This window comes from Zingiber officinale, chromosome 7B (genome assembly GCF_018446385.1).
Source record: "Zingiber officinale cultivar Zhangliang chromosome 7B, Zo_v1.1, whole genome shotgun sequence".
NCBI lineage: Eukaryota > Viridiplantae > Streptophyta > Magnoliopsida > Zingiberales > Zingiberaceae > Zingiber > Zingiber officinale.
Window position 1 is genome coordinate 93,330,995 of NC_055999.1, and position 25,948 is coordinate 93,356,942.

The window sequence follows — 25,948 nt, forward strand, 5'->3', positions numbered from 1 at the left end:
GTTTCTGATTTCTTCTCTCCCGAAATTCAGAAACTCACAACAAATTCCAGAAAATTCGAAAAATTGTGAAATTTTGAGGATACATTCCTCATACCATATACTATCAAGGAAAAATAGTTTTCTATGAAAATAACTTTCATTTTTCAATCTTGATACAAAGTTCAAAAACTTTGAAATAGTTCAAGTTTAACTCAACTTTGTATCACAATGTTCAATGATGAATGCAATCACTAAGATGGCTTCATCAAGGTTTTCCAAATCAATTTCAAAATGATTTTAAACCTTTTAATTTAGGACCATAATCTTAGGGCTAAATGTACATGACTTGTACATAAGCTTTCCCTATGATCCTCCATTTCTTGAATTAGGCTCATCTAGGTATAAGAACTATGCACCTTGATCCTAATTCATGATCCTAATATCTCACACACATCTAAAGTGTATCAAACACATCCATGGCAATTTTGATGTGAGATATGGGTTTAGGTATCTTAGACTAAGGTCTCATGCATTTTCTAAACACAAATTTGATCTCAATATCAAAATGTGTTTTTCATCCTTAAATCAATTCAATTGATTATTAATGCAAGAGATGATGACATGGCATAAAATGGTATCATAAATGAAAACATGTGCCAATGTTATGATGTCATGGCATAAAGTTTGAAACTTAAATAAACATGACATAAAAACTAACCTAAGCATTATCATGACATTTCAAAAGATAAACTTAAATATGATGTCATGACATGTGAGGGCAAATAATCATGGCAAGATTTAGCATGAATAAGACATACCTAGATTACCTATCTAAGTATCCTTAGCCTTAACTAATACTTAAGCTTTAACCCTTGATTGCCCTAATATGCCAAAATCCTAATTTTGACACTTCTTGAACTCTAGATTCATCCATGCCACTTAAAGATCAAATTTATCCTCAAATCTTGGCATGTTTCATTTTTCCTCAAGAGTTCTCTAGATTTTCCCAAATTGTGCCAATTGAAATTAACATCATCATTTTCCATGATGGCACATTTTACTCTTCCAAGGAGTAAATATTCCATTTCATTTTCAAAGGTTCCCAAAAACCTTAAAAATGCTCCTTGAGCGTCAATTTCCTCAAAGTTGGGTTAACTACCCTTCTAATCGGAGTTGACACTCTCTAACCCATCTATGGGGTAGAGAAGATGCTCCTAGGAACCCAATACCTATTTGAGCTCATTGGGTTCACTAAATATTCACTAGGGATAACTTCCCTAGCAACCCTCCTAATGACCCTCTTAGGCTTTAAAGCCTTGGTCATTTGTGACTCATCAAGATCAACTCTAGGGGTGACTCCCCTTGTGACCTTGGTGATGGTCTTCCTAGCCCTAGATTTTGTTCCATAATCGAATGGAACATTATGATAAGTGGGCTTGACCACTTGGGATTTAGGTTTGTGACCCAAACCTTTCTTGTCCTTGGACATTGGTTTTTGACCCTTAAACCCTAGAGATGACTTCTCCAAGTTCTTAAGAGCCTTTTCCAAAGTATCAAGTCTTGACCTCAAGACTTGATTCTCCTTCTCTAATACCTCAAGTTTTAATTTGTCATTGTTCTTTGAGGCATTCCTAGGCATATGTCTAGTTGATTTGGGATTCCTACCTAGGTTTTCCTTAGCCTTAGATGAGTTAATTCTAGGGTTGGCTTTCCTAGATTATGGAACAAAATCTAGGGCTTACATGTTTGGCTCCTAAGCACATATATTGATTCCTAAGATTATCATGCTTATCATTCTTGACAATTGCAATAAAACTACTAGCATGAGTCTTATTATTATTGCAAGAATGTGCCTTAAATGTTACCTTAGGGTTTGCCTTAGCTCCCCCTATCGACGTGCTTGGTCTCTTGTCCTTGTGAGATTTCCTCCCCCTCGGACATTGACTCCGATAATGTCCCCTTCGCTTGCATTGAAAGCACACCACGTGCTCTTTGCCTTTGCGTATCGGGACTCCGGCTTTCTTGACCTTTGGCGCCGGTGGAGCCTTCCTAACCCTCTTTGGACACTTACTCTTGTAGTGCCCAAATTCCCTACACTCAAAGCACATTATGTGTAATTTGCTAGAAATTAAAATGCTCGAGTTACCTAGGTTTGAGGATGAATGAACGCTCTCTCCTTCATCCCTTCCGGAGGTAGAAGCTTCTTCTTCTTCTTCTTCCGAACTTGAAGAAGAACTCTCCTCTTCTTCTTTAGATGTTGAGTGGCCCTCAACTTCTAAATCCATTCCTCCATGATGTGAACTCCTTGGCTCACTTGACTCCTCTTCATGACTTGAAGTGGAGTTCTCCTCATGGAACTTTGCCAAGTTATTCCACAATTCCTTGGTGTTGTTGTACCTATCTATCTTGCACAAAACATTATTAGGTAAAGCAAATTCAATAATTTTTGTTACCTCGTCATTGATTTCGGATTGTCGAATTTGCTCTTTCGTCCACTCCTTCTTCTTGATAGGTTTTCCTTCCTCATCCATCGGAGGGGAAAACCCTTCTTGTACACAAAACCAATTTAACATATTAGTCCTAAGAAAATACATCATCCTTACCTTCCAATATGTGAAGTTGTCGTGAGACTCGTAGAAGGGTTGAATCGTGACATCTTCTCCATAGAGATCCATCTCTAGCCCGTGCTCCCTCGGGTGTTGATCCGTCGAAGAGCGGCCTCGCTCTGATACCACTTGTTAGGATCCTTCGTACGGAGGCTAGAGAGGGGGGTGTGAATAGCCGACCCCAAATTCGCTTTCTTTCTACAAATCGAGTTAGCACAGCGGAAAATACAAAGAAACGAAAGAGAAGAAAACCAAACCTTAACATAAGGATGTAACGAGGTTCGGAGATTAGGGCTCCTACTCCTCGGCGTGTCCGTAAGGTGGACGAGTCCAGTCAATCCGTCGGTGGATGAGCCCCGAAAAACCGGCTAATATGAACTCCTTCTGGGTGGAGAAACCTCACCACAAAACTTGCAACAACAAGAAGGAGTACAAGAAATACAAGTAGAAAGACAAGAACAATGTACAAACACTAACTCGCCTTCTCGTCGACTGCCTGTGAAGCAACAACTTCTCGGACAACAGCAGCAGCTGACCGTCGACTGGAAGCTCACACGAAGCTTACTGGGGAGAGCTCAACTAAGCTCAGATTGCAAGCAGCAGCAAGCTAGAAGAAGGAGAAGAAAAACCTGAGGCTCGCAGCAGCAGCCCTCCTTTTATAACCTGCGAAGAAAGCGAAGAAACACAGAAGAAATCTAGCCGTTGCTTCGCAACGGCTAGTGCCTGGATCGGTCTGTGGACCGATCAGTCCCTAGCCTTCGCTTCTGTTCCGTCTCTGATCGGTCCATGGACCGATCAGGGAACCTCCTGATCGGTCCACAGACCGATCAGAGAACTTCCTGTTCGGCTTCTGATCGACTCCTGATCGGTCACCAGACCGATCAGTTATCACACAGTATGCTACTGATGTGTTACTGATCGGTCACCAGACCGATCAGTTATCACACAGTATGCTACTGATGTGTTACTGATCGGTCACCAGACCGATCAGAATATTCGCGGTATCACTGGATCGATCACCAGATCGATCCAGCTCATGGTTTTCGCCCAAACCAAGTCCAAACCAACATCCGGTCAATCTTGACCTGTTGGTACATTGCGCCTAGCATCCGGTCACTCCCTTGACCTGCTAGGTCTCCCCGCTAAGTGTCCGGTCAATCCCTTTGACCCACTTAGACTTTTCTCTCCGTACCAAGTATCCGGTCACTCCTATGACCTACTTGGACTTCCCATCACCAGATGTCCGATCACCCTTGATCCATCTAGATTTTCCCTTGCCCGGCTTCACTCACCAGGACTTTCACCTAGCTTCACTCACTAGGGTTTCCACACTGCCTAACATCCCAGTTAGGACTTTCTCACTGCCTGGCTTCACTCACCAGGACTTTCCAACTGCCTAACATCCCAGTTAGGACTTTCCCACTGCCTGGCTTCACTTACCAGGACTTTCCACCTGCCTAACATCCCAGTTAGGACTTTCCCTCGTGTCAAGCTCCCTGCTTGGACTTCTCCGTGCCAAGTCTCCATACTTGGACTTTTCCAGTGCCAAGTCTCCATACTTGGACTTTTCCCGTGCCAAGTCTCCACACTTGGACTTTTCGCGTGCCAAGCTCCCTGCTTGGACTTTTCCAGTGCCAAGTTCCCTGCTTGGACTTTTCCGTTGCCAAGTCTCCGTACTTGGACTTTTCCAGTGCCAAGTCTCCATACTTGGACTTTTCGCGTGCCATCCCGAATCAGGTCAATCAGGTCAACCTTGACCTAAGGTTGCACCTACAATCTCTCAAACACCTATTCTTGTCAAACATCAAGAATACAACTCTCTTTTCGTCAAACATCGTCAAACATCAAAACACAACTCGAGTCATGTCAATTCGAGTCAGGTCAACCAAGTCAACCTTGACCTAAGGTTGCACCAACAGGGCACCAAGCAAGGGTGGTCGGCCACATCATCAAGGAGAGAAAAATAATTTTTATAAATTTTTTTATAAGAAGAAATTCTCTTATAAAATTTTACAAGCTCTCTTTCCTATTGTGCATGTTAAAAAAGGAAAGTTTTAAAAAATTAAAATCAAGTTTTAAAATTTAAAACTTCTCTACTAAAATTTCCTTTTTTTAACCATGGTTACAAAATTAAAAGATTTAAAATTTAAAATTTCTCTTCCTTTTTTCTAAAACCATGAGAATGGTTAAAAAAGGAAAGTTTTAAAACTTTTAAAACTTTTAAACTTTCTTTTAAACCATGTGGTCTAATTCAAATAAGGAAAGTTTTATATTTTAAAAACTCTCTTTTAAAACTTGTAGTTATCTACAAAAAGAAGATTTTAAAAATTCAAAACACCCCCTTATATTTGAATTATTGTGACCGGCCCCTTTGCACAAAGCAAAGGCCGGCCACCTTGAAGGAATTTATGGTCGGCCCTAGGCTTGGTCACCAAGCCTTGGGCCGGCCCTTCTTGGACACCAAGATGAGCTTTCATTGGATGGACTTGAGGCTTTAATGAGGCTACGACAGGGACCTAGAGGAGAAATTGGTTTTGGCATTCCGATGAGCTTGAGTATCTCGTGTTCGCCCCGAACACACAACTCAAGTTCATCAATAATAACTCATTCCACTAGAGAGTTATTGTTGCACTACCGCACCAATCCCAAATTACATTTATGGGCTCCTTCTTATCATGAGTGTGTCGGTCTCCCTGTGTTTAAGATAACGAATGTCCACTAATTAAGTAAGTTACTGACAACTCACTTAATTAATATCTAAGCCCAAGAGTAGTACCACTCAACCTCATTGTCATGTCGGACTAAGTCCACCTGCAGGGTTTAACATGACAATCCTTATGAGCTCCTCTTGGGGACATTCTCAACCTAGATTACTAGGACACGGTTTCCTTCTATAATCAACAACACACACTATAAGTAATATCATTTCTCAACTTATCGGGTCTATTGATTTATCAAGTTAAATCTCACCTTTTGATAAGTTAAAGAAATAAATACTAAATATATATGCTTATTATTATATTAGGATTAAGAGCACACACTTCCATAATAACTAAGGTCTAGTTCTTTTATTAAGTTAGTATAAAAAGAACTTACCTAAAATGCTCCTACTCAATACACTTAGAGTGTACTAGTTTAATTTATTAGTCAAGATAAACTAATACATAATTACACTACGACTATTCCAATGGTTTGTTCCTTTCCATCTTAGTCATGAGCAACTGTTTATAATTTATAAAGAACTGATAACATGATCTTCTGTGTGTGACACCATACACCATGTTATCTACAATATAAATTAATTGAACAACTACACTTAACAAATAAAATGTAGACATTTGACCAATGTGATTCTTTTATTTCAAAAATAAATGTTTACAAAAGCTAGGCTTTTAGTATACTCTCTAACAGTGTGAGTGTTGTACGAGATTTCTCCACCTCTGGTAGTTACCGAGAAGGAGTATTTTTATTAGTGGAGAGTGTGTTATATGTGGATCCTTGGATTAGTCACTTCTTCTTGAGGTAGATATCAAGTAAATTCATATGTTAGCGTTGTGAGTCTTGTTTCAAGTGTATTCCACTGCAAATCAATTACATCGAAGCAAGCAAACGAAGCATGACTAGCTATTCACCCCTCCCCCCCCCCCCTCTAACTACAAATCGACTCTAACACCAGTTGCATCGATGATGGTCCCTCATAGCGAATGAGGGACCCGATTAGAAGGTCCAACTGGGTTCCAACCGGCCCCTCTTCCACCAACAGTTGGCTTCATGCAAGCACCTACACAGTCAATCAATTTGTCGCCTGTGCCACCGTCCCTGGTTGCATATCACCAGGCATTATTTTACACGCCTTTCAAGGAAATGGGCCGAGCATAAAGGCCTTAAGCATCATCTTCAGGAGATGCTCCTGTTCGAGATCCACAAAAGGGAAAGGCTACAGTCCCTAGTGGCTCTCCTGAACTGATTAACATGTCGTTCTCCCAGGAAATACTGAGGGACAAATTGTCGAGCCACTTTTGACCCTTAACGATAGGGGAATGTGGAGGAGCGATAGACTCAAATGACCACCTCCTTAAGTTTGAAAGCGCATCTATCCTACACAGTACATAGATGACGTAAAATGCCGAGTGTTTCTTACAACTCTTTCTAGCTCTGCACAGAGATGGTTTAACCATCTCCCAACTGAATCCATCTGTTGTTTCAAGGATTTTTGCAAGGCATTCCTTCACCACTTCGCTAGTAGCCGTCGGTATCACAAAGCCACACTTAGCCTATTCTCCCTTAAACAAGGATCCAAGGAGACGCTAAGGGCCTATATCAAAAAATTCAACCAAGTGGTCATAGATGTTCCTTCGGTCACCTCAGAAGTTCTGGTGAGCGCCTTTTTTTAAGGGCTTACAGATAGTGAGTCTTTTCATTCCCTAATAAAGAAGCCCCCAAGATACTTCAACAAATTGCTTGGAAGGACAACCAAGTATATTAATGTAGACTAAGCTCAATCTGCTCCGAAGAAAGAGGTCATCACACCAGCACCCGCTCTTGAGCGTCGAGCTCCTCCTCTGCCTCTTCCTCACAAAGGATCCCGAGTGGGCCCTTTGTCGCCTATTCTGGAGTCGCGATCTCACGCTATACAGAACTTGGGGCCTGGGCAGATGCAATTTCCCAAGCCCCCTAGATGGGCTCCAAAATTCTATTCCTACCATCAGTTTGAGACGCACAACACTCAAGACCGTTACCATTATAATTAAGAGAAGCATCTCGCGGCTTACCGCACTGGTTTTGCCAATTTTTGTCATCTCCTAATCGTTGTCGCTATGTGCAGCTAAACGGACTACCCTGAAGAAGCTACTAAGGCGCTAAGAAGCACTGACGAACACCGCAATAGCAAGATAACCGAGCTCAGGCCCCCACCCGGGTTGAACAGGAGCATCCCCTAACGTGACAAGAAGAAAACCGCCATAATACCGCTAGGGTGGTATTGGGATGATCGCAGGAGGCTTGACCGATGGAGATTTCAACCGAGCGAGAAAGTCGCATGCCAGCCGACTAAAGATCCATGCAGTATGTTGTATCCAGGAGCAGGCACAAGGGCCCGTGTTTAGTTTCAGGCCTGATGACTTAAAGGGGATGGAAGTACCTCACGATGATGCTTTGATTATTAAGACTGTCATAGCCAATTATAACATACATCATACTTTTGTTAACACAGGCAGCTCTGTCAAGATTATCTTCAAGAAGGCGTTTGAGCAGCTGCAGATTGATAATAGCGAGCTCCAACTCATGATGACATCTTTGTGTAGATTCACAAGCAACGAGATTCAGTCGTTCGATCAAATTAAGCTAACCATATCCTTAGGGGAAGAACCCCTAATGAGGACTCGTTGGTCGACCTTCATAGTGGTGGACGCACCCTAACATATAAGGTAATATTGGACCGACCAGCCTTAAATGAATTTCGGGTGATTCTCTCAACTTTCTACTAGAAGATCAAATTTTCCATGGATGATCAGGTCAGGGAAATCAAGAGAATCAACTGGTGACATGAAAGTGCTATGTTGATATCATCAAGACCGAGGCTAATACTGCTCGGAAGAACTAGCGGATGGAGGTCAATACCATTTGTGAAATGCCTCCTACACTCATCTATGAAGAAAAAGAGGAGATACAAATTCAACAGGGCCAACCGGAGGCAACTACTCAAATAGCATCCGACTGGCCCGAGAGCTTAAAGTAGAGCTAGTCGCGTGCCTAACATGCAATAACGACATCTCATTTGGACATCCAAGGAAATCATAGGCATATCACTAACAGTTATGGAGCATGCACTACACATTCGCCCTGATGCTCGACCGGTCGAACAAAGAAAGCGAGACATTGGAGCTGGATAAAATAAAGTTATCAGGGAGATGGTGGATAAATTATTGGAGATCAGCTATATTACGAAGTACAATTTCCGAGTTGATTAGTCAACATGGTCTTAGTATCTAAGCCCGGGAATAAATGGAGGATTTGTGTGGATTTTAAGGACCTCAATAAGGCATGTCCTAAGGATTATTATCCCTTAGCCCGCATAGATCAAATGGTGGATTTAACCTCCGGTTGTAAATTGATATGCATATTGGATGCATACCAGGGCTACCATCAAGTCCCACTAGCCATAAAAGATCAGGAAAAGGTTAACTTTATAATTGCTAAAGGAACTTACTGTTATAATGTTATGTCATTCGAACTAAAATATGTATGGGCAACTTACCAATGACTAATAAATAAAGTATTTCGGAAATAGATTGGATGGAATATAGAAGTTTATGTAGATGATATTTTTATTAAATCTCTTTGAGTGATCGAGCTCGATATAGATGAAACCTGATTCAAATTTATTACTAAATTTTAATTTAAAAATATTGTGTTGTTAGATCTAGTAAAATTAGATATTCAATTTTTTTATGATTTTCCATTAGCTAAGTTGAAAAATAACCTCTATTCATTATCAACCATGCAATATTCAATCTATATTTTAAAAGAAACAAACTTGTTTTCTATCTTTAAGATAACATAATTTTGAGACGTAGTACAAAATGATGGACGGATGATATTTTTAATGTAATGATTAAGATATAATTTTCAGGAATTGACGATCTTGAATTTATCTTATCATACATTTAATATCTGTATATCTATATTTATCTCTTTCTATATTTATAGAACCAGTATTAAAAGGGTTGTTAAATTAGAGGATCTATTTGTTTTTAGATAACACAATTAATGTTGAAACTATTAAAACTAAAATTAATGAAGATTTAGTAACTTAATATTTTGTTTTCAAAAGCCAATTAAAATTGTTACAGATTAATATTTAAATGTCTAATGTATATCTTAATTTTCGGCTTTTGATCAAAAGAAACGGACATATTTTCTGATTTACCAAAAAAAACATCTTAATTTTAAAACTATCACAAAGAACATTAAAAATAATATTATTCCTTTCCTACCCCTTCCACTAACCTCCTAAATTTCATGTTATTTTTCAATACATGGACCTAATATGGTCCAACATCAAGCCCAGCGTAGATTTGATATTTTTCCATATCAGATCTAGTGTGGGTCTGATATTTTTCATTTCAGGCCCAACATGCATGATATAGGAAAATATTAAGCCCAGTGTGGGTCTGATATGGAAAATATCAAACTTAGGTTAAGTCTGATATGAAAAATATCAAACTCAGCTGGGCTTACATTGGAAAGCGGCGAGCGAGAAGATTTGGAAAGGGTAGGAAGAGAATAACATTATTTTTGATGTTTTTTTGGTAGTTTTAAAATTAAGGGGCTCTTTTGTATAAATAAAAAACATGACCGTTCTTTTTGGGCGTTTTTAATTTTTTTAAAAAACAGAGATAATTAAATTTAACAATTAATTTTTTAAAAAACCATTGTAAAATCACTACGTACGCTTGTTTCCTTTTCTTTGATTCCAGATTTTTTACCTTAAATATTTATTTATTGTAAGATTCTGATGATACTTTCACACCAAGTATCTATTTGGTGAATAAATGAATCTGTTACAACATTACCGGGAAAGTGATATCAAACTCATGCTTTTAACCTTATCTTTATATAATTAACTCTGGAAGTCGGAACCTTTTATTCTCTTTTTCTTTTTTCCACAAAATTGACGAGGACACTAAGACTGAATCAATTTATGTTGGCTGGCTAAATTTAGTCCACGATCAGTTAGCAACTAAGCATATTGAATCACACTAGAAAAGGGACCATCCTCCCACCTACTGAGAATCTAACCATTGCTTTCTGATGGTGGGCAATGGGGAATGATTCTCAGAGTCAGTTGGAATCTGTATCTACAGAGACACCTCATTGCACTAATCCAAATTCTTATAAAGTTGCTTTACAATCATTGGCTCTGCCAATGATCATCTATTAGTTACATATCGCTCCTTCCTATGGATCTTAATCTTCCACATGTCTCAAACTACCAGATTTTTTTTTTTTTTTTTGATTTTACACAGATCAAGTGAAAATTTTGTAGGCCTGTCAATTGCCTTCCTAAGCCATAGGAAAAGAAACTCTCCTCTTGATTTTGCTTCAATTGCCTGCCATATGATGATTGCTTAAAGATTTGATCCAATACAACACGAACATACACACAACAGCATTGATAACAATATATCTTCATGTTTCTTTGGGTTGAGAATCTTATATCTACTGTTTATATATTGTCTTTTTAATGGACCAGCAACTTGACAAAAGAACCCTCTTAGTTCTTGAGCAATGCTGAAAGAGGCAAATTGGAATCAAGTTTGCAGCTGCTTGGAATGGTATCAAAAATGGTCCAATTACAAGATTTAGGTCCTCCGTATCCTCTTGAAAATTACATTGACGAATCTTGTCACGTTGACAATTAACCACCGAAAGTTGATCATCCCTCTTAAATGATTTTGGATGTTGATTCTTATAACTGATCTTTCTCGGTTTTTTTTTTCCATCCTGCAGATGTGGAAGTTTAGGAGCCTTGCAAAGAGTTCCATGGAGGGATAAGCTCCACGCGCATGGACAATCTCCAATATTGGGAATAAACATGCATGGTTCAATGAGGAGGAGGATCGATGATGAAACGTCGAAATTTAGGAGCAATATGTAAGCTCAGTGCCGTTTGCTAGTTGATGGACAAGGCACATTTTTCTGGGGAGGTGTATATGACAAGTAGCTGACTTATGCACCATACCATACCAATGGATATTTTGGCATGCAAATTATAACTTGAAACTGAGAATATTACTTGAGATCGATATTCAATTGGCATATGGTGCATTGACATGTTATCCAGTTTTAGTGTGCTATATTTGCAGTTTACAAGTTTCCAATGATGAGCTTGTTATCCAGTTTTAGTGTACTATATGATTCTAATTTGCAGACGTACGTATCTAGATTCTTGTACAAAGACTTGGATTATGCATGGGGAAGAAACTAAATTATACACAAGAGGTAGATTCTCCAGCTCCCCAAAAACTGTCTTCAGATTCTATTTCAGAATCTATTATTATTCTGGAACAATCTAGTTTGTGTGGACCTCCATGTAGCATTCTATTCTCCAATGTAGCCTCACATTTGCCACTCACTCACTCACCCTCACCACCTCCTCTGCTTCTTATAAGATGAGGCCGAGGCCATACCATCTGACAAGCAACACATTGCAATAGTTTGATCGCTAGCTTATTGGATCTAGCTAGAGACCAAACATCATAACTAATTCTTAGTTGTTTTACATTAAGTGAGATAACATCGATGGCGTCGAGCTCGTCATGGACCGCAAAGGACAACAAAATGTTCGAGAAGGCATTGGCGCTGTACGACAGGGACACGCCGGACCGATGGCACAAGATTGGTCGTGCCATGGGCGGGAAGACAGCTGACGAAGTGAAGCGCCACTACGAGCTGCTCATCGAGGACATCATGCGTATTGAGGCAGGCCAAATGCCTTATGCTAACTACTTTGCTTCCAACCACAAAGGTATATATATATATATATAATCTTCATCGTCATGATCAAATTATGGTCGGCAAAATAAACTTAATTATCTCTCCTCTGGAATATATATATATATATATATCAGTTGCAGTGTGTAATAATTCTATGTAATACCTGCAGCGGTAAGCTGCTTCTTTTAAGGGTCACTTTCACAAACTCCTTTGGTTGGATTCTGAAAATTCGAAGCACTTTTTGCTGCCTTAAACTGCTTAATGCCGATTAATAAATTTGGATTGCCTTTTTGACAGGTTGAAAGTTGAAACAGCTAGCTAGTGCTATAAGAGCACAAACTGGAAAGCAGTAAGCATTATCTGGATATCAGAAAGCAGAATCTTATAGGATCAGATATGTCAACATCAGATGTCTCTGGTTTTATTATTATTATTATTATTATTATTATATATATAAGAAGTTTGTATCATACTATATTTATGTATGACGTCTATATGTTCAGATCAGATGATTGTGATCTTAAAGTTATGTATCTGTAAGTCATTTTTTATGTACTTCAGCCTTCAGGTTTGCCATTAAGATATAAGTAACTGTTGAAGTTGATAGTGTTATGTGATTGATTAAGCAACTTGTTAACGAAATTGTAGGAACAGCCTTGAACAAATTATGCACTAGCTAAGAATGTTGTCTTCCTTTTAAGTTCTTATATAACCTCTTCAGTGCACAACAATGTGTCTGTTCAACCAAATGCATAATCCTCAATTTTCAAGTCTGTCAAAACTATACAAAATATAGCAAAAATTGTAGACATCAAAAGTATGAATTGTTAATGAGCCAACAAAAGCCTTCTATTTGTTCTTCTATTTTCCTTTCTTCTAACATGTCATCTCTGTTTCATGTCGACAAATCCATAGACTGAATCAAGCATACTATGGTGCACACTTCCTTCCAGATCTCCTTTATCTCCTTCGCTATTCATTGTGCACCTCAACCGAGCAGCCTCTACAAAAAGATCTTTCACAAGCATCTCAGTGGTTCTTATAGTTATCCCCCTCAGATACCATGAAATTGGAGGTGGAGGCATTAGAGCTGGCTGGATCAGTTGGTCTAAGCTCACTACGGATCCAACTCTTCCCTTCCCCTGCGTGCAAGAATCGTAATCACTCCACATTCTCGGCTTGTATGGTCTGCACATCTGCTCGTCGACAAATAGAGGTTCTATTTTCCAGCAACCCTCAAACCTTTTTATGAATCCAGATTTTCCTTGCTTGAACTTTACCTTCATCAAGAAATTTGAAAGATATTTCACTCAGATATTGTCTGAATGTTCTAACAAGCGTGATCTTTCTTTTCTTACTGTATAATCTTTCCGGTTTTGGTCGACTATGAGATTGACTGTTATAGTCCCGGACCACAAAAGAAACCTCCATATCGCGGCTTGCTCCACCTCAACAACTTGCCTTAAACCTTCATCAAGTAGCACTTTTCTTGAACTCACTTCCTACAAAGGGAGGGACTGCCAAATTTCAGCTATAAAAGTCTTATTCTAGAACAAATGCAATGGACTTTAGCTTCTCACTGCAGAATTGTTTGACATAATCAAAAGCATACCAATCGTAACCCTTTTAGAAGTCAATACAAATAATTGACCAAAAAAAAAGGTTCTTAAGTAACTCAATAAACACTAGAGACTCTACTTTACATTTTAAAGAAAGCAATGTCATTAAGCATAATCAACCTTTTTGTTTATCTTATCATACCTTTATGTTCTTGAACACCCTTTTGTTATCTGGGTCAGTCACAATATTGAAAACAGCATCTGGGGGCAATCCAACTTTGAATTTGGCATTCAAGTTACAGAGAGATCCTTTAGGTACAGAAACCTGCAAAATAATGGCTTGACTATTAAAAACTATTAGTTTATTTCGTACTGTTTATCTTCATGTTATAAAAATTTTACCAGGAACTAAAGGGAGAAAAAAAAATAAGCACTAGCTTGTCACGTCAATATATTTCAGTAAAAGAAAAAAGAGAGAAACAGACAAGAATATGAAAAGGCCTAGATTTGAAGTCCGTTCACAATGATAGATATTGTGCGGTATTGACTTGGCTGGCATATTTCAAAACACGCTAAGCGTTTACTTTCAGTAATAAACTTATAATATTTAAAAACACAATTAAATTAAACTCCAGTAGGATGAATTATAAAAATACAACAAACATATTGACTAATTGCTGTTTTTTATTGATATAACAGATTAGTTACGTTCTTATAGTATTCTAGTGAGATTAATTTTATAATTTCAAAATTCATAATATGTTATTAGAATTAATTTTTTGAAGATACATAAATATATCTTACTTAAGCACTTAGAATTAAATTAAAGTTGACCATTTGGACTGGCTCAAATTGGAATATATAATCTTTTTGATAAACCATCTGCATGACTAAATGCTTATTTTACATCTTAATTAGCTCCAGTAATATATAAAAGAATAGCACCTTGATCTCTGGAGGCTGATCAACCCAGAATGGATTCACTTTCCAGGCCTCAAGCTGCTTCTCAAGGCTGGCCTTCATTGAGCCGATTACTGATTCATTTTCCAACAGCGCCAGAGCCCTTGTTGCATCAGTTGGATGTTTGATATTCACCAGTTGCCTCAAACGTCCCTAATTAAATAGAGATAAAAACAAATGCAAATATTCATCATTGAAGCATGAAGCAAAACGACTGCTTTGACACTCTTAAGATGTCGAGATCACTGAACCTCCAAAGAATTCTGGATATTCTTCTGGAACTGCACAAGAGAACCCACCACTGCTGAGTTCATTGCCAAGCTGCATTCTTTCCATCTGTCCACGGTCGCATCAAACAGCTTCGCCATTTCCTTATCATCCATTTAGATCTACACAAGATGGGCACTAACAACAAATTCTAAGTTATGTTAGGCCCAGCGTTTTAGGAGGCCGGCGAGTGATTACTGAAAGGAGACCACTAAATGGGGAAACCAAATTGGAAGAGCGGAAAGAAGGTCAAGATACCAATGGAAGGAATCGTAGCTAACCTTCTCATGGATCTGGAACGACCAGTCTCACTGATTCTTCGCACTGGCCGGTGGATTCGTTACGAGAAATCGCTGAGAAAGGAAAGAGAAAGAGGCGGCCAAGAATCGCGTGCTTCCCTTTGAGGATGGAGGGAGGGAGAGGATTGCGTCCAATTGGATTTGCGGTACTGAACGTCCAATTCCACAAGAATTGCTGCCTATTTGCAGATTGACGGTCTAGATCGAATTCATAATGAGGCCGTGAACGCGGCCATGTAAAAGTACGTAATTAAACGACAAACAAAAGCTTTTGGAGTTACAGTGAATTTCCATCTTAATTTTAATTAGCAGTTGGATTAAAACCGCTCATTTCCCCTTTTATATGTGGCGTCCAAGATTAGAGAGGGACCGGAAAAACTCTATTGTTGAGAAGAAAGAACATTCAAGCATTTTGTGGGATCTGATTCGTGAAAAATTGAAGGGTTGGTTGTTCGCTCGTAATCGTCATTCCGATGATAAACACAAAGGATCAATCGATAGACATCTTTGTAAGTGTTTGTCTTTATGAAAACAAACTGTTCATGTATTTAAGTTCAACATTCGAATCAGAGCTTTCTAAAGTTGAAATGCATGTTCGAGTTATATGATCATGTTCAATAATCATAATCATGATGCTGCCAAGTAATCAGAATTTAAATTTATCTGGGTTGCTCATAAAGATATAATAAATTAATTGGTTAAAAATATAAATAAAAATTAATTATTAATTTTTTAAAATTATAGAACAATAGTATCTAATATTTAATACATTCAAAATTAAAGTATAGAGCAAAAAAACTACTATTAAAATTATGTTTAACGATTTTTTTAAGAATCAAACTCATTAATTAGTATATCATTATTAATTTTTTCAACCAACTCTGCTCAACAAACTCATTAAATAAAACTAATTAAATTAATTAATAAATTTAATCAATTTATTAAAATAAAAAATAATAGTTGACTCATACAGATAATATCAAAAGAAAATATACTTACGATAATGATATATCGTGTGCTATTCGAGAGAAAGGATGTCGCGCTTGTACTCGTCGAGTTACTACCGAACACTTGTATAAGACATGAATATAAAATATCATGTAAATGATAATGTAAAGATCTTCAAGAAATTGAGAGATTATGTCGCTGAGAAAGGAGCTCGATTGTTCAAAGGAAATTCATTCTAAAAATAAACAGATCTATTTGAACCTAGTGATGGAAAAAGAGGATCAAAATTAAAATCTTTCGCACCTACGACTTTGCGAATAAAAGGAAAAAAAAAAAAAAAGGTGGAGGACGATAATATTTGTGGCTCTGCAAGCAAATAAGAGAAAAAATAAAAGGTAGCATACAAATTGACCTGATAAATTGACCTAATAAAATTTTAATTTAATTAAAATTCCTAATAAATTGACTTATGTTTTGGAAATTTAATTAAATAAAATAAAATTTTTTTATTTAATGGAAAGTGCATACTAAAAATAGGAAATAATTAAGGAAAAAATATAGGAATTTTTTTTTATTTTTCTAAAGTTGGTGGGGCTAGAGCCCACCCTAACCCCAATGCTGCCAGACCAAACTGTTCACTTCAAAAAAAAGAAAACAAAAAAAAAAATCTGATAATCATGATGCTACGAAATTCCTGCTCATTCTTGAAAAAGAACATCACTTGATTGCATGCGAATGCAAGTTAATTACTATGAACATCTCTACGTTCGTTTTAAATGAAATGCATTTTTTTTTATTTCTGTGGGTATTTGATGATCCTGTCCGATCGTCGAGGTAGTAGAAGTTGAGGATGTGATACTCTAATTAATCATATGTTGACTCTATGTGGCCCTGTAATCACAATTCCGTCAGTGTCGAGCCAAAGAAGGCATTCTTGGCGTTGACCCTCCGACGTTCAAGTCAGTCACCGGCGGTATGTCGAAGCAAAGTAACGAATAGTTGCAACAACAGTAGATTATCGCATACCTCCGTTGAAGTTTGGACCCCCCCTGCCCCTTTTATATAGGGTTCCTGTAGCGCACGTGCACACTTCCCGAGATATACACGCTTCTCCATGATGTCTATGAAAAGACGTGTCAAGAAAGTGTCTCTGACACAATACCTTAACGAGCCGAGTATATCTCTGACGTGACAGTAGAAGCTTCCGCCATACGATCTTCTGCCAGACCATGCCGTCTGTCGACAACACCGGCTCCCAAAAGGATACCGACAGATACTCCTTTTGTCTGTTATTGGGTCGAACGGAAGAGTCGCTCGGTCGACCTTTATCTTGTCCGAACACTGTCTGCCCCTGAGCCGAGTGGGATAGACGCTCGGCCGGCATTCCACTATCCTTTGTTTCGCTGATATGTCGAACGGGCTTAGTGCTTGGCTGACAGATCTGCTCCCTGGTCGAGTCGGGAAGCTGCTCGGCCATAATATTGATGTGTCTGAATGTAGTCTGCTCGGTCGTCACTCCGCTCTGCTAATTTCGAGGGTTGATGTAAGGCCGAATAGGGTTGCCGCTCAACACGCCTTTGCGGATACTTGATACTTGCTTTTCGGACCGTCGGATGCTCAATGTGTTACCGAGCTGTATTGACGTTGGATTGGGTCTTCTTTATCCCAGTCGGGCGAGTGGGTTGCCCGATCGGTCGAGGATATAGGGCGTTGGTCAACCTTGACTTTGACCTACACCGTGGTTGTGACCCTCCGCGGGGTAGGCCTCTCATCACCACATCACATGCCTCCCCCTCAAGTCTAGTCGAAGGAGACTGCAAGTCCGACTGACTAGACAGTTTGTCTCTGAAACGGCTCTTCCGCTCGAATGTAGATCCTCCCTTGACGTCGGCTTGCTGTCTGCCGCTCCTTGCCGACCGATTTACTGAAGACTATCGACCGACTGTAGGTTTGACCTTTTGAGCCGATCGGCAAGATGAGCATTTGGACTTGGAACGAATTTTTCCTAGTTCCTGTGGACGAACGCGGTTGGGGATGACATCATCCAAATGTCTCGAGAATCGCGTGGATCCTGGTGCATTAAGGTCGAGTGATTTCCCATACCTCCAATAAATGCTAACCTATGATACAACGGCACGTGTAGCGGCCCCGCTTGCCGCACGCCTAACGCGACGGACGCCGATTTGATGCTTTGGCGGTTCAAAATCAACGGCTCGATCTTGTCATCAGAACCGACTCCCTAGATCGGACGGTCTTCATCGATCAAGCCATAGGTTTATAACCTTACCGGTGATGCCCCCGAGCGCGCTCGCCAACAGTCATACCCAAATGACAACTGGGGTAAGCTCTCATTGTAATTATCTTTCCTCCAATCGGCTCTAATCATTTTCCCTGCTTGTAGTATTGGGTGGAGAGCATGGCCATGTGCCACAAGCTCACCTATTTGGAGGACGAGCTAAAGAAACTGAGAGCCTTAAGCAGCCAACCCGCCGCCGATCCGAAGGAGATGGCCAAGTTGAAGGTCGGCCTGGAGAAGACGATCAAGCTTCTTGAGGTAGAACGGGCTAAAACCTCTAGCCAGGAGGGGATGCTAGGCTGACTCAAGAAGCAGGTCAGCACCTTTGACAAAAATATCGAGTCGACCATCGCTAGGAAGAACCCGACCATCGAGGACCTGGAGCTGAAGAACAAGGAGGCTCGAGACCTCGCCAGCAAGCTCAAGGAGGCTGAAGATTTTATGGTGACCGAGCGAGCGAGCCGGTCGGCGCGAGAAACTGAGCTCCAGGGTCAACTCTCCGATAAGGACGCAGCACTAAAGATGGCCCAGGATGAGCTAGGGAAGGTGAAGACTGAGTTGGAGGGCTCCCGAGCGGTGTTGAAAATTTATCAGGACGCCGAGCCGAATCGATTTGCAACGATGAAACATAACTACATCCGCTCGGACGCGATCAATGATAAAGTCGTCGCCCGTTATCTTCGGCTCTACAATATCACGATAGACGAGACGATCAACCAGCTCAAGGCAAGCGGCCACCTTCCCGCTACCTTGCAGGACAGCATTATCAGTCGGGATAAGATGACCGAGTCACTACCTGACGACGCTCTAGATTACCTTGAGTGAGGTTGAGCGCTAAAAAAATTTTAAAATCTTAATGTAAGCTCTCCCGGTCGGCAAAGCTCTTATCTTTAGTTTACCCCTGTAATTTTGAAAATTTTGAGCTCTTAATATATGTGCGCCTGTTCGTCGAAGCATTTCCCTTCACAGTGTTTCTTGCCTTTGACTGTAAATGCCCATGATCTTGTATCTGCGACTAGCCACTTGACCGTAAGAGCAAGCTCGAGTTTTAGGTCGCCACTTGACCGTTGGTGGAGACACGCGTTTAACGTCGCCGCTTGACGATTTGGTGAAGACTCGAGTTTAAGGTCGCCGCTCGACCGTTGGTGGAGACACGCGTTTAACGTCATCGCTCGACAATTTGATGTGGACCCGAGTTTAAGGTCTCCGCTCGACTGTTGGTGGAGACACGCGTTTAACGTCGTCGCTCGACAATTTGGTGAAGGCTTGAGTTTAAGGTCGCCGCTCGACCGTTGGTGGAGACACGCGTTTAACGTCATCGCTCGACAATTTGATGTGGACCTGAGTTTAAGGTCGTCGCTCGACTGTTGGTGGAGACACGCGTTTAATGTCGCCACTCCACGATTTGGTGAAGACTTGAGTTTAAGGTCGCCGCTCGACCATTGGTGGAGACACACGTTTAACGTTGTCGCTTGACGATTTGATGTGGACCCGAGTTTAAGGTCGTCGCTCGACCGTTGGTGGAGACACGCATTTAACGTCTCCGCTCGACGATTTGGTGAAGACTCGAGTTTAAGGTCGCTGCTCGACCGTTGGTGGAGACACGTGTTTAACGTCACCGCTCGACGATTTGATGAAGATTCGAGTTTAAGGTCGCCGCTCGACCGTTGGTGGAGACACGCGTTTAACGTCGCCGCTCAACGATTTGATGTGGGCCCGAGTTTAAGATCGCCACTCGATCGTTGGTGGGGGCACGCATTTAACGTCGCCGCTTGAGGATTTGATGAAGACTCGAGTTTAAGGTCGCCGCTTGACCATTGGTGGAGATACATGTTTAACGTCGCCGCTCGACAATTTGATGTGGACCCGAGTTTAAAGTCGTCACTCGACCGTTAGTGGGGATACGCGTTTAACGTTGTCGCTCGACGATTTGATGTATCATTCAACATGTAGCTTAGAAATCTTTTATTTTAACCCTACATTCAGAGAGGGCGTACAAAAATATATAAATATACTTCTACACTTGTGCATCTCTCATCCGGCCCGATAAGGTTGAAGATGGTTTGCGCTCCATGGTCGTTTGAGCCGCCTCCCCGTCTCATCCTCCAGATAATAAGCGTCTGAGCGGAGATTTTCAACGACCTTGAAAGGCCTTGCCCATGGAGCTTCGAGCTTGGTGGCATTCCTGACTGGCTTGACTTTCTTCCAAACGAGGTCGCCGGCCTGGAAGGACCTTGGGATCACCCTTCGGTTGTAGGTTTGCTTCATGCGCTGTCGATACGTCATCGGCCGAATGGCTGCTTTGGTGCGTGCTTCGTTCACCAAGTCCAGCTCCAAAAGCCTCCGCTCGGCGTTGCCTTTATCATAATGTTGCACCCGATCTGACTCTAATTTGACCTCGACGGGGATGACCGCTTCATCGTCATACACCAGGTGGAATGGGGTCAGACCGGTCCCCTCCTTTGGCGTCGTGCGTGTTGGAGTGTATACTGAAAGCCTAAGCTTTGTAAACATTCATTATGAATAAAGAACCACATTTGGTCTAATTATCTACATTTGTTTGTAGTTGTTCATTTAATTTATATTGTAGATAACATAGTATGTGGTGTCACATACAGAAGATGATGTTATCAGTACCTTATAAATTATAAACAGTAGCTCACGACCAGAATGGAAAGGAACAAACCATTAGAAGGTCGTAGTGTAATTAGGTATTAGTTTATCTTGACTATATAATTACACTAGTACACTCAGAGTGTATTGAGTAGGACCATTTGAGGTCGTTTCTTTTATACTGACTTTATAAAGGAACAAAGACCTCGGTTATTATGGAAGTGTGTGCTCTTAATCCTAATATAATAACAAGCACATATATTTGATATTTATTTCTTTAATTTATCAATGGGTGAGATTTAGTTCGATGAATCAATAAGCACGATAAATTGGGAAATGATATCACTTATAGTGTGTGTTGTTGATTATAGAAGGAAACCGTGTCCTAGAGATACTAGGTTGATAATGTCCCCAAGAGGAGCTCATAAGGATTGTCATGTTAAACCCTGCAGGTGGACTTAGTCCAATGACGATAAGGTTGAGTGGTACTACTCTTGGACTTAGACATTAATTAAATGAGTTGTCGTAACTCACTTAATTAGTGGACATTCGATATCTTAAACACGGAGACTAACACACTCATAATAAGAAGGAGCCCAAAATGTAATTTGGGATTGGTGCGGTAGTTCAATGATAGTTCTCTAGTGGAATGAATTATCATTGATAAAATTAAGTTGTGTGTTCGGCGAACACGGGATTAATTTTATCGGGAGACCAAAACCAATTCCTCCTCTCGGTCCCTATCTTAGCCTCTTATTTATAGAGTTCTATACCCACCTATACCCACCTTCTATACCCACCCAATAGGGGCCGGCCAAGCTAGGGAACAAGCTAGGGCCTACCTGGGTATAAGGTGGTCGGCCCTAGCTTGAACCCAAGCTAGTAGGGCCGGCCAAATTAAATTAAAAAGAAATTTAATTTTAATTTTTATTATTATGTGGAAGATATAATTTAAAGAGAATTAAAAATAAAATATCTCTCTTGTAAAAGATCTACAAAAGATTAAAGAAAGAGATTAGATCTCTTTCCTTATTTGTAGATTGGAGAGATGTTTTATTTTCTCTTTAAAAATTATTCACATGTTGATAAAATTAAAATTATATAAATTTCCTTTTATCAACCATGAAGAGATTTTAAAGAGAAATTTTATTTTTTAAAATTTCCGGAAACAAATTAGGAAGTTTTAATTGTTGATTAAAACTTGTCCAATTTGTTCTCCAATGATGTGACCGGCCATTGAAGTTTGATTTGGAAAATTTATTTTATTTTTCTAAATTAAATCATGTCAAGGAAATTGAGGAAATTTTATTGTAATTAAATTTCCTAATTTGCCTAGACCAAGGAATATAAAAGAAGGGGTGAGGGTGCCTTCATGGGATAACCCTTATTATTTCTCTTCCTCTCTTATTCTTTGGTGTGGCCGGCCAACACCCTTCCCTCTCTTCTTCTTGTGGTGGCCGAACCTCTCCCTCCCCCTTGGAGCTCTTGTGGTGGCCGGATACTACTCGGAGAAGAAGAAGAAGAAGGAGAAAAAGCTAGCATCTCTTGGAGCTTGGTTAGTGTTTTGATTTTCTTCCTTGGTGAAGCTTCCTCTTTGTTGGCCGAACCTAGCTAGGAGGAGAAGAAGGTGATTGGTGGTTTCTCGTCTCGGAAGATCGTTGCCCACACAACGTTCGAGGTTAGAAGAGGAATACGGTAGAAGATCAAGAGGTCTTTCTAGAAGGTATAACTAGTAGTTTTTCCTTTTCCGCATCATGCTAGTTATTTATGGAAATAATACCAAATACAAGAGGCTTACGTTCTAGAATTTCGAATATGTTTTTCGAAGTTGTGTTCTTTTGTTTCTTTCTTTTCCTTGTGATTTGATTGTTCTCTTTGGTTAACCTAAAGTTATTTTAGGAAATTAAATATTAGCTTTCTATTAAAGGTTTTGTCTAGTCGGTGGTGGTTGCTCCCATATCCAAGAAGGCCATGTGCCTCGCCACGTCAGTACTGGGAACCTTTTATGGAAATTAATATTTAATGGAATTAATAACTTAAGGAGACTTGGGCCGAACGTGTTAAGTTCCGCAGGAGATCCAAGTCAAAACCTAAAAGAACAAATAGATTAAGTTTTGGATCAAACGTGTTAAGTTCCGCAGGCGATCCAAAATTTAATTTAAAAGAGCACATGGTAGCTAGGAAAAGGTTCAGACCTTTGTACAAAATTTTTGTACAGTGGAACCTATAGGTTTTCCGAGTAGCAACCAACAGTGCGGAGGGCCCACGGCACGCTCGGGATCTCATCGACACAGCTGCCTCCCATATGGTCGACCCAAGCGCGCAAGACTCGGAGGATTTCTCGATTGGTGACTTCTTCTTGCCCGTTGCTCTGCGGATAGGCTACAGAAGTGAAGGCCTGCTGGATACCATATCTTTCGCACCACTCCCTGAGCCTCTGACCGGTGAATTGTCTTCCATTATCTGAGATGAGCCGGCGAGGGATGTCGAACCGACAGATGATGTTCTGCCATACGAACTTCATGATTATCTGTTCAATTATCTTGGCTAGGGGCTCAGCTTCGACCCATTTAGAGAAGTAGTCCACCGCGACGAGCAGGAACTTCCGCTGACCGGTTGTCATTGGGAAAGGTCCCATGATATCCATGCCCTATTGGTCGAACGGGCACGATACCGTGGACACTTTCATTTCCTCGATCGGTCGGTGCGGCATGTTGTGGTATTTCTGGCAAGATAAGCAGGTGACCACCGTCCGAGCGGCATCCTCCTGGAGGGTCGACCAGAAGTATCCAGTCAGAAGTATTTTTCGAACCAACGCGTCGCCGCTCGAGTGACCCCCGCAAGCACCTTGGTGTACCTCCTTCAGGATGTAATCGACGTTTTCTGGTCCAACGCATTTGAGTAGGGGTCGGGTGAAGGCCTTCTTATAGAGCTGGTCGCCGATCAAGGTGAACCAACTGGCTCTCTTCTTTATCAGGCGAGCATCCTCCGGATCGATAAGCATACTTCCCGAATGCAAGAATTCTGTTAAGCTCGTCCTCCAATCATTTGGAAAGGTGATTCCCTCCATACGGTCGATGTGGGCCACCAGTGATACTTGCTCAATCGGCTAGCCTATGACGATCAGCGTTAACAAGCTAGCTAACGTGACCAATTCATTTGCAGCCTGATTTTTCGATCGGGGGATCTTCTGTATGACGACCTCTTGAAAGTTGGACTTCAGTTTTTCAAAGACCTCTGCGTAGGGCTTGAGTCGGACGTTGCTTATCTCGAACGCTCCGGACAGCTGCTGAGCGGCCAACTGAGAATCCGAATGGATCAAGACTTTGACTGCTCTGATGTGCCAAGCGGCTTGTAAACTGGCTATTAGCGCCTCGTACTCGACCTCAATGTTGGTGGCCCTATAGTCTAGCCGAACAGCCAACTGCATTCAATCTTCTTGCGGGGAGATGAGTAGTATCACTACAAGAATAATGGTCTTTAAGGGCACACATAAATGCCCTTATAGTTTATTTTTTATGATTATTGACATTGCCGAAAAATGCTCTATAAAGTGATGTCGTCTTAGATTCTCCTTGCATTCCTGATATTTTATAATGTCATTATACAAAATCAAAACTAACTTTAAAAATGTCACAATATAGGGATATAATGACAGTATAAAAATGTCAATAAAAATCCTATTTTAATGACATTTATATGTGTCTTGTTATTATCATAATAAGGACACATTTAAATGTTACCTACACTCATTTATTTTGACATTTATAAGTGTCCTATAAATTTTTATAAGGACAGTAAAAGTTGTCAGTAATCATAATTTATAAGATCATTTTTAAATGCCACCTTAAATAATCTATAATGACATTAATAATTGTCATTTATAATAATTTATAAAGACATTAAAAATTGTCACTACAAGAATAATTATTTAGAATATATAACCTGAATTCAAAATTTATACATCATCACAATACATCCATCATTTAGAATAAAATACAATTAAAAGTGCTAATATGAAATTTTTATTCATCTAACACTAACTTGAGTCAAATTAAAAAATACAATACTAATGATAAGTCATTTACATCCAAAACTAACTACACACTACACTCAAACTATTAAATTTTAGACTAACAAAGTCTTGTGAATAAAAACACAATTAGTTGGATCATCTTCAACCATCATATTGTAAGCAAAATCCATGTACCTGCCATCTACAAATACAATGCATATATTTGTATTAGTGAAATAAAATAATGAAAATAAAAAATTAATAAAATAATTCAAAACATTGGATATCATACCAAATGAGAAAAATGCAAAGTATCAATCCACCTAATAGTAGTCTTCGTTTACTGTTAACTGCAAATACATTTCATATTAGTTTAAAATTATAATACCACAATAAATGTAATAAATTAATAATATTTCAATGAAAGGTTAAAAGCATACCAAATGATATGGCCAAGCTATCATTCCTCCAAGTGTATCCTCAACCCTCTGTAAAAAATCATAAGGTATAATTAAACTCTCTTCTGGTTCTAGGACAACTTGTACTTGTACTTCACACCAATTTGGTCCTAGTGTCTGTCTTCCTACTGTAGTATTTGGATCCATGCTATGAAGCACTCCTTTTGCCACAATTTTTGTTGAATCAAATAAACTTTTGATCAAGACAGAACATCCAATCTACATGAAAGTGCAAAAGAGAATAAAAGTTTAAAGATGTGTGGAATATATAATAATAATAAAAAAAGAAATTAAACAACCCTTACCCGTAAAGATGGACGAGAAGGATAGAAGTGTGTGGATTACTACTTGATGATGTGTGTTGACTATTATTGCAATTTGAAATAGGATTTTGGTTTGTTTGATCAGAAATCTTTGCTTTTAACATTGCAATATGCTGGTCTTGCTTTT

The 25,948-nt window shown here is 39.7% G+C and overlaps 3 protein-coding genes across 3 annotated transcripts; 1 reads left to right on the forward strand and 2 right to left on the reverse strand.

Moving 5' to 3' along the window:
* The first annotated feature begins 11,792 nt into the window (after positions 1 to 11,792).
* LOC122003935 (protein RADIALIS-like 3) lies at positions 11,793 to 12,684 on the forward strand. Its single transcript, XM_042558899.1, has 2 exons — positions 11,793 to 12,114; positions 12,381 to 12,684. The coding sequence occupies exons 1-2, from the start codon at positions 11,889 to 11,891 to the stop codon at positions 12,383 to 12,385; spliced, it is 231 nt and encodes a 76-aa protein (XP_042414833.1). The 5' UTR covers positions 11,793 to 11,888; the 3' UTR covers positions 12,386 to 12,684.
* Positions 12,685 to 12,820: 136 nt separating this feature from the next.
* LOC122003936 lies at positions 12,821 to 15,219 on the reverse strand. Its single transcript, XM_042558900.1, has 6 exons — positions 15,151 to 15,219; positions 14,854 to 14,991; positions 14,588 to 14,755; positions 13,845 to 13,967; positions 13,442 to 13,585; positions 12,821 to 13,363 (listed from the first exon to the last, which is right to left on the reverse strand). Exons 2-6 carry the CDS (start codon positions 14,983 to 14,985, stop codon positions 12,968 to 12,970), a joined length of 963 nt encoding a protein of 320 aa, XP_042414834.1. The 5' UTR covers positions 14,986 to 14,991; positions 15,151 to 15,219; the 3' UTR covers positions 12,821 to 12,967.
* A 5,227-nt stretch (positions 15,220 to 20,446) lies between these two features.
* LOC122004546 lies at positions 20,447 to 24,455 on the reverse strand. Its single transcript, XM_042559417.1, has 2 exons — positions 24,140 to 24,455; positions 20,447 to 20,901 (listed from the first exon to the last, which is right to left on the reverse strand). The coding sequence occupies exons 1-2, from the start codon at positions 24,453 to 24,455 to the stop codon at positions 20,447 to 20,449; spliced, it is 771 nt and encodes a 256-aa protein (XP_042415351.1).
* Between the last annotated feature and the right edge of the window lie 1,493 nt (positions 24,456 to 25,948).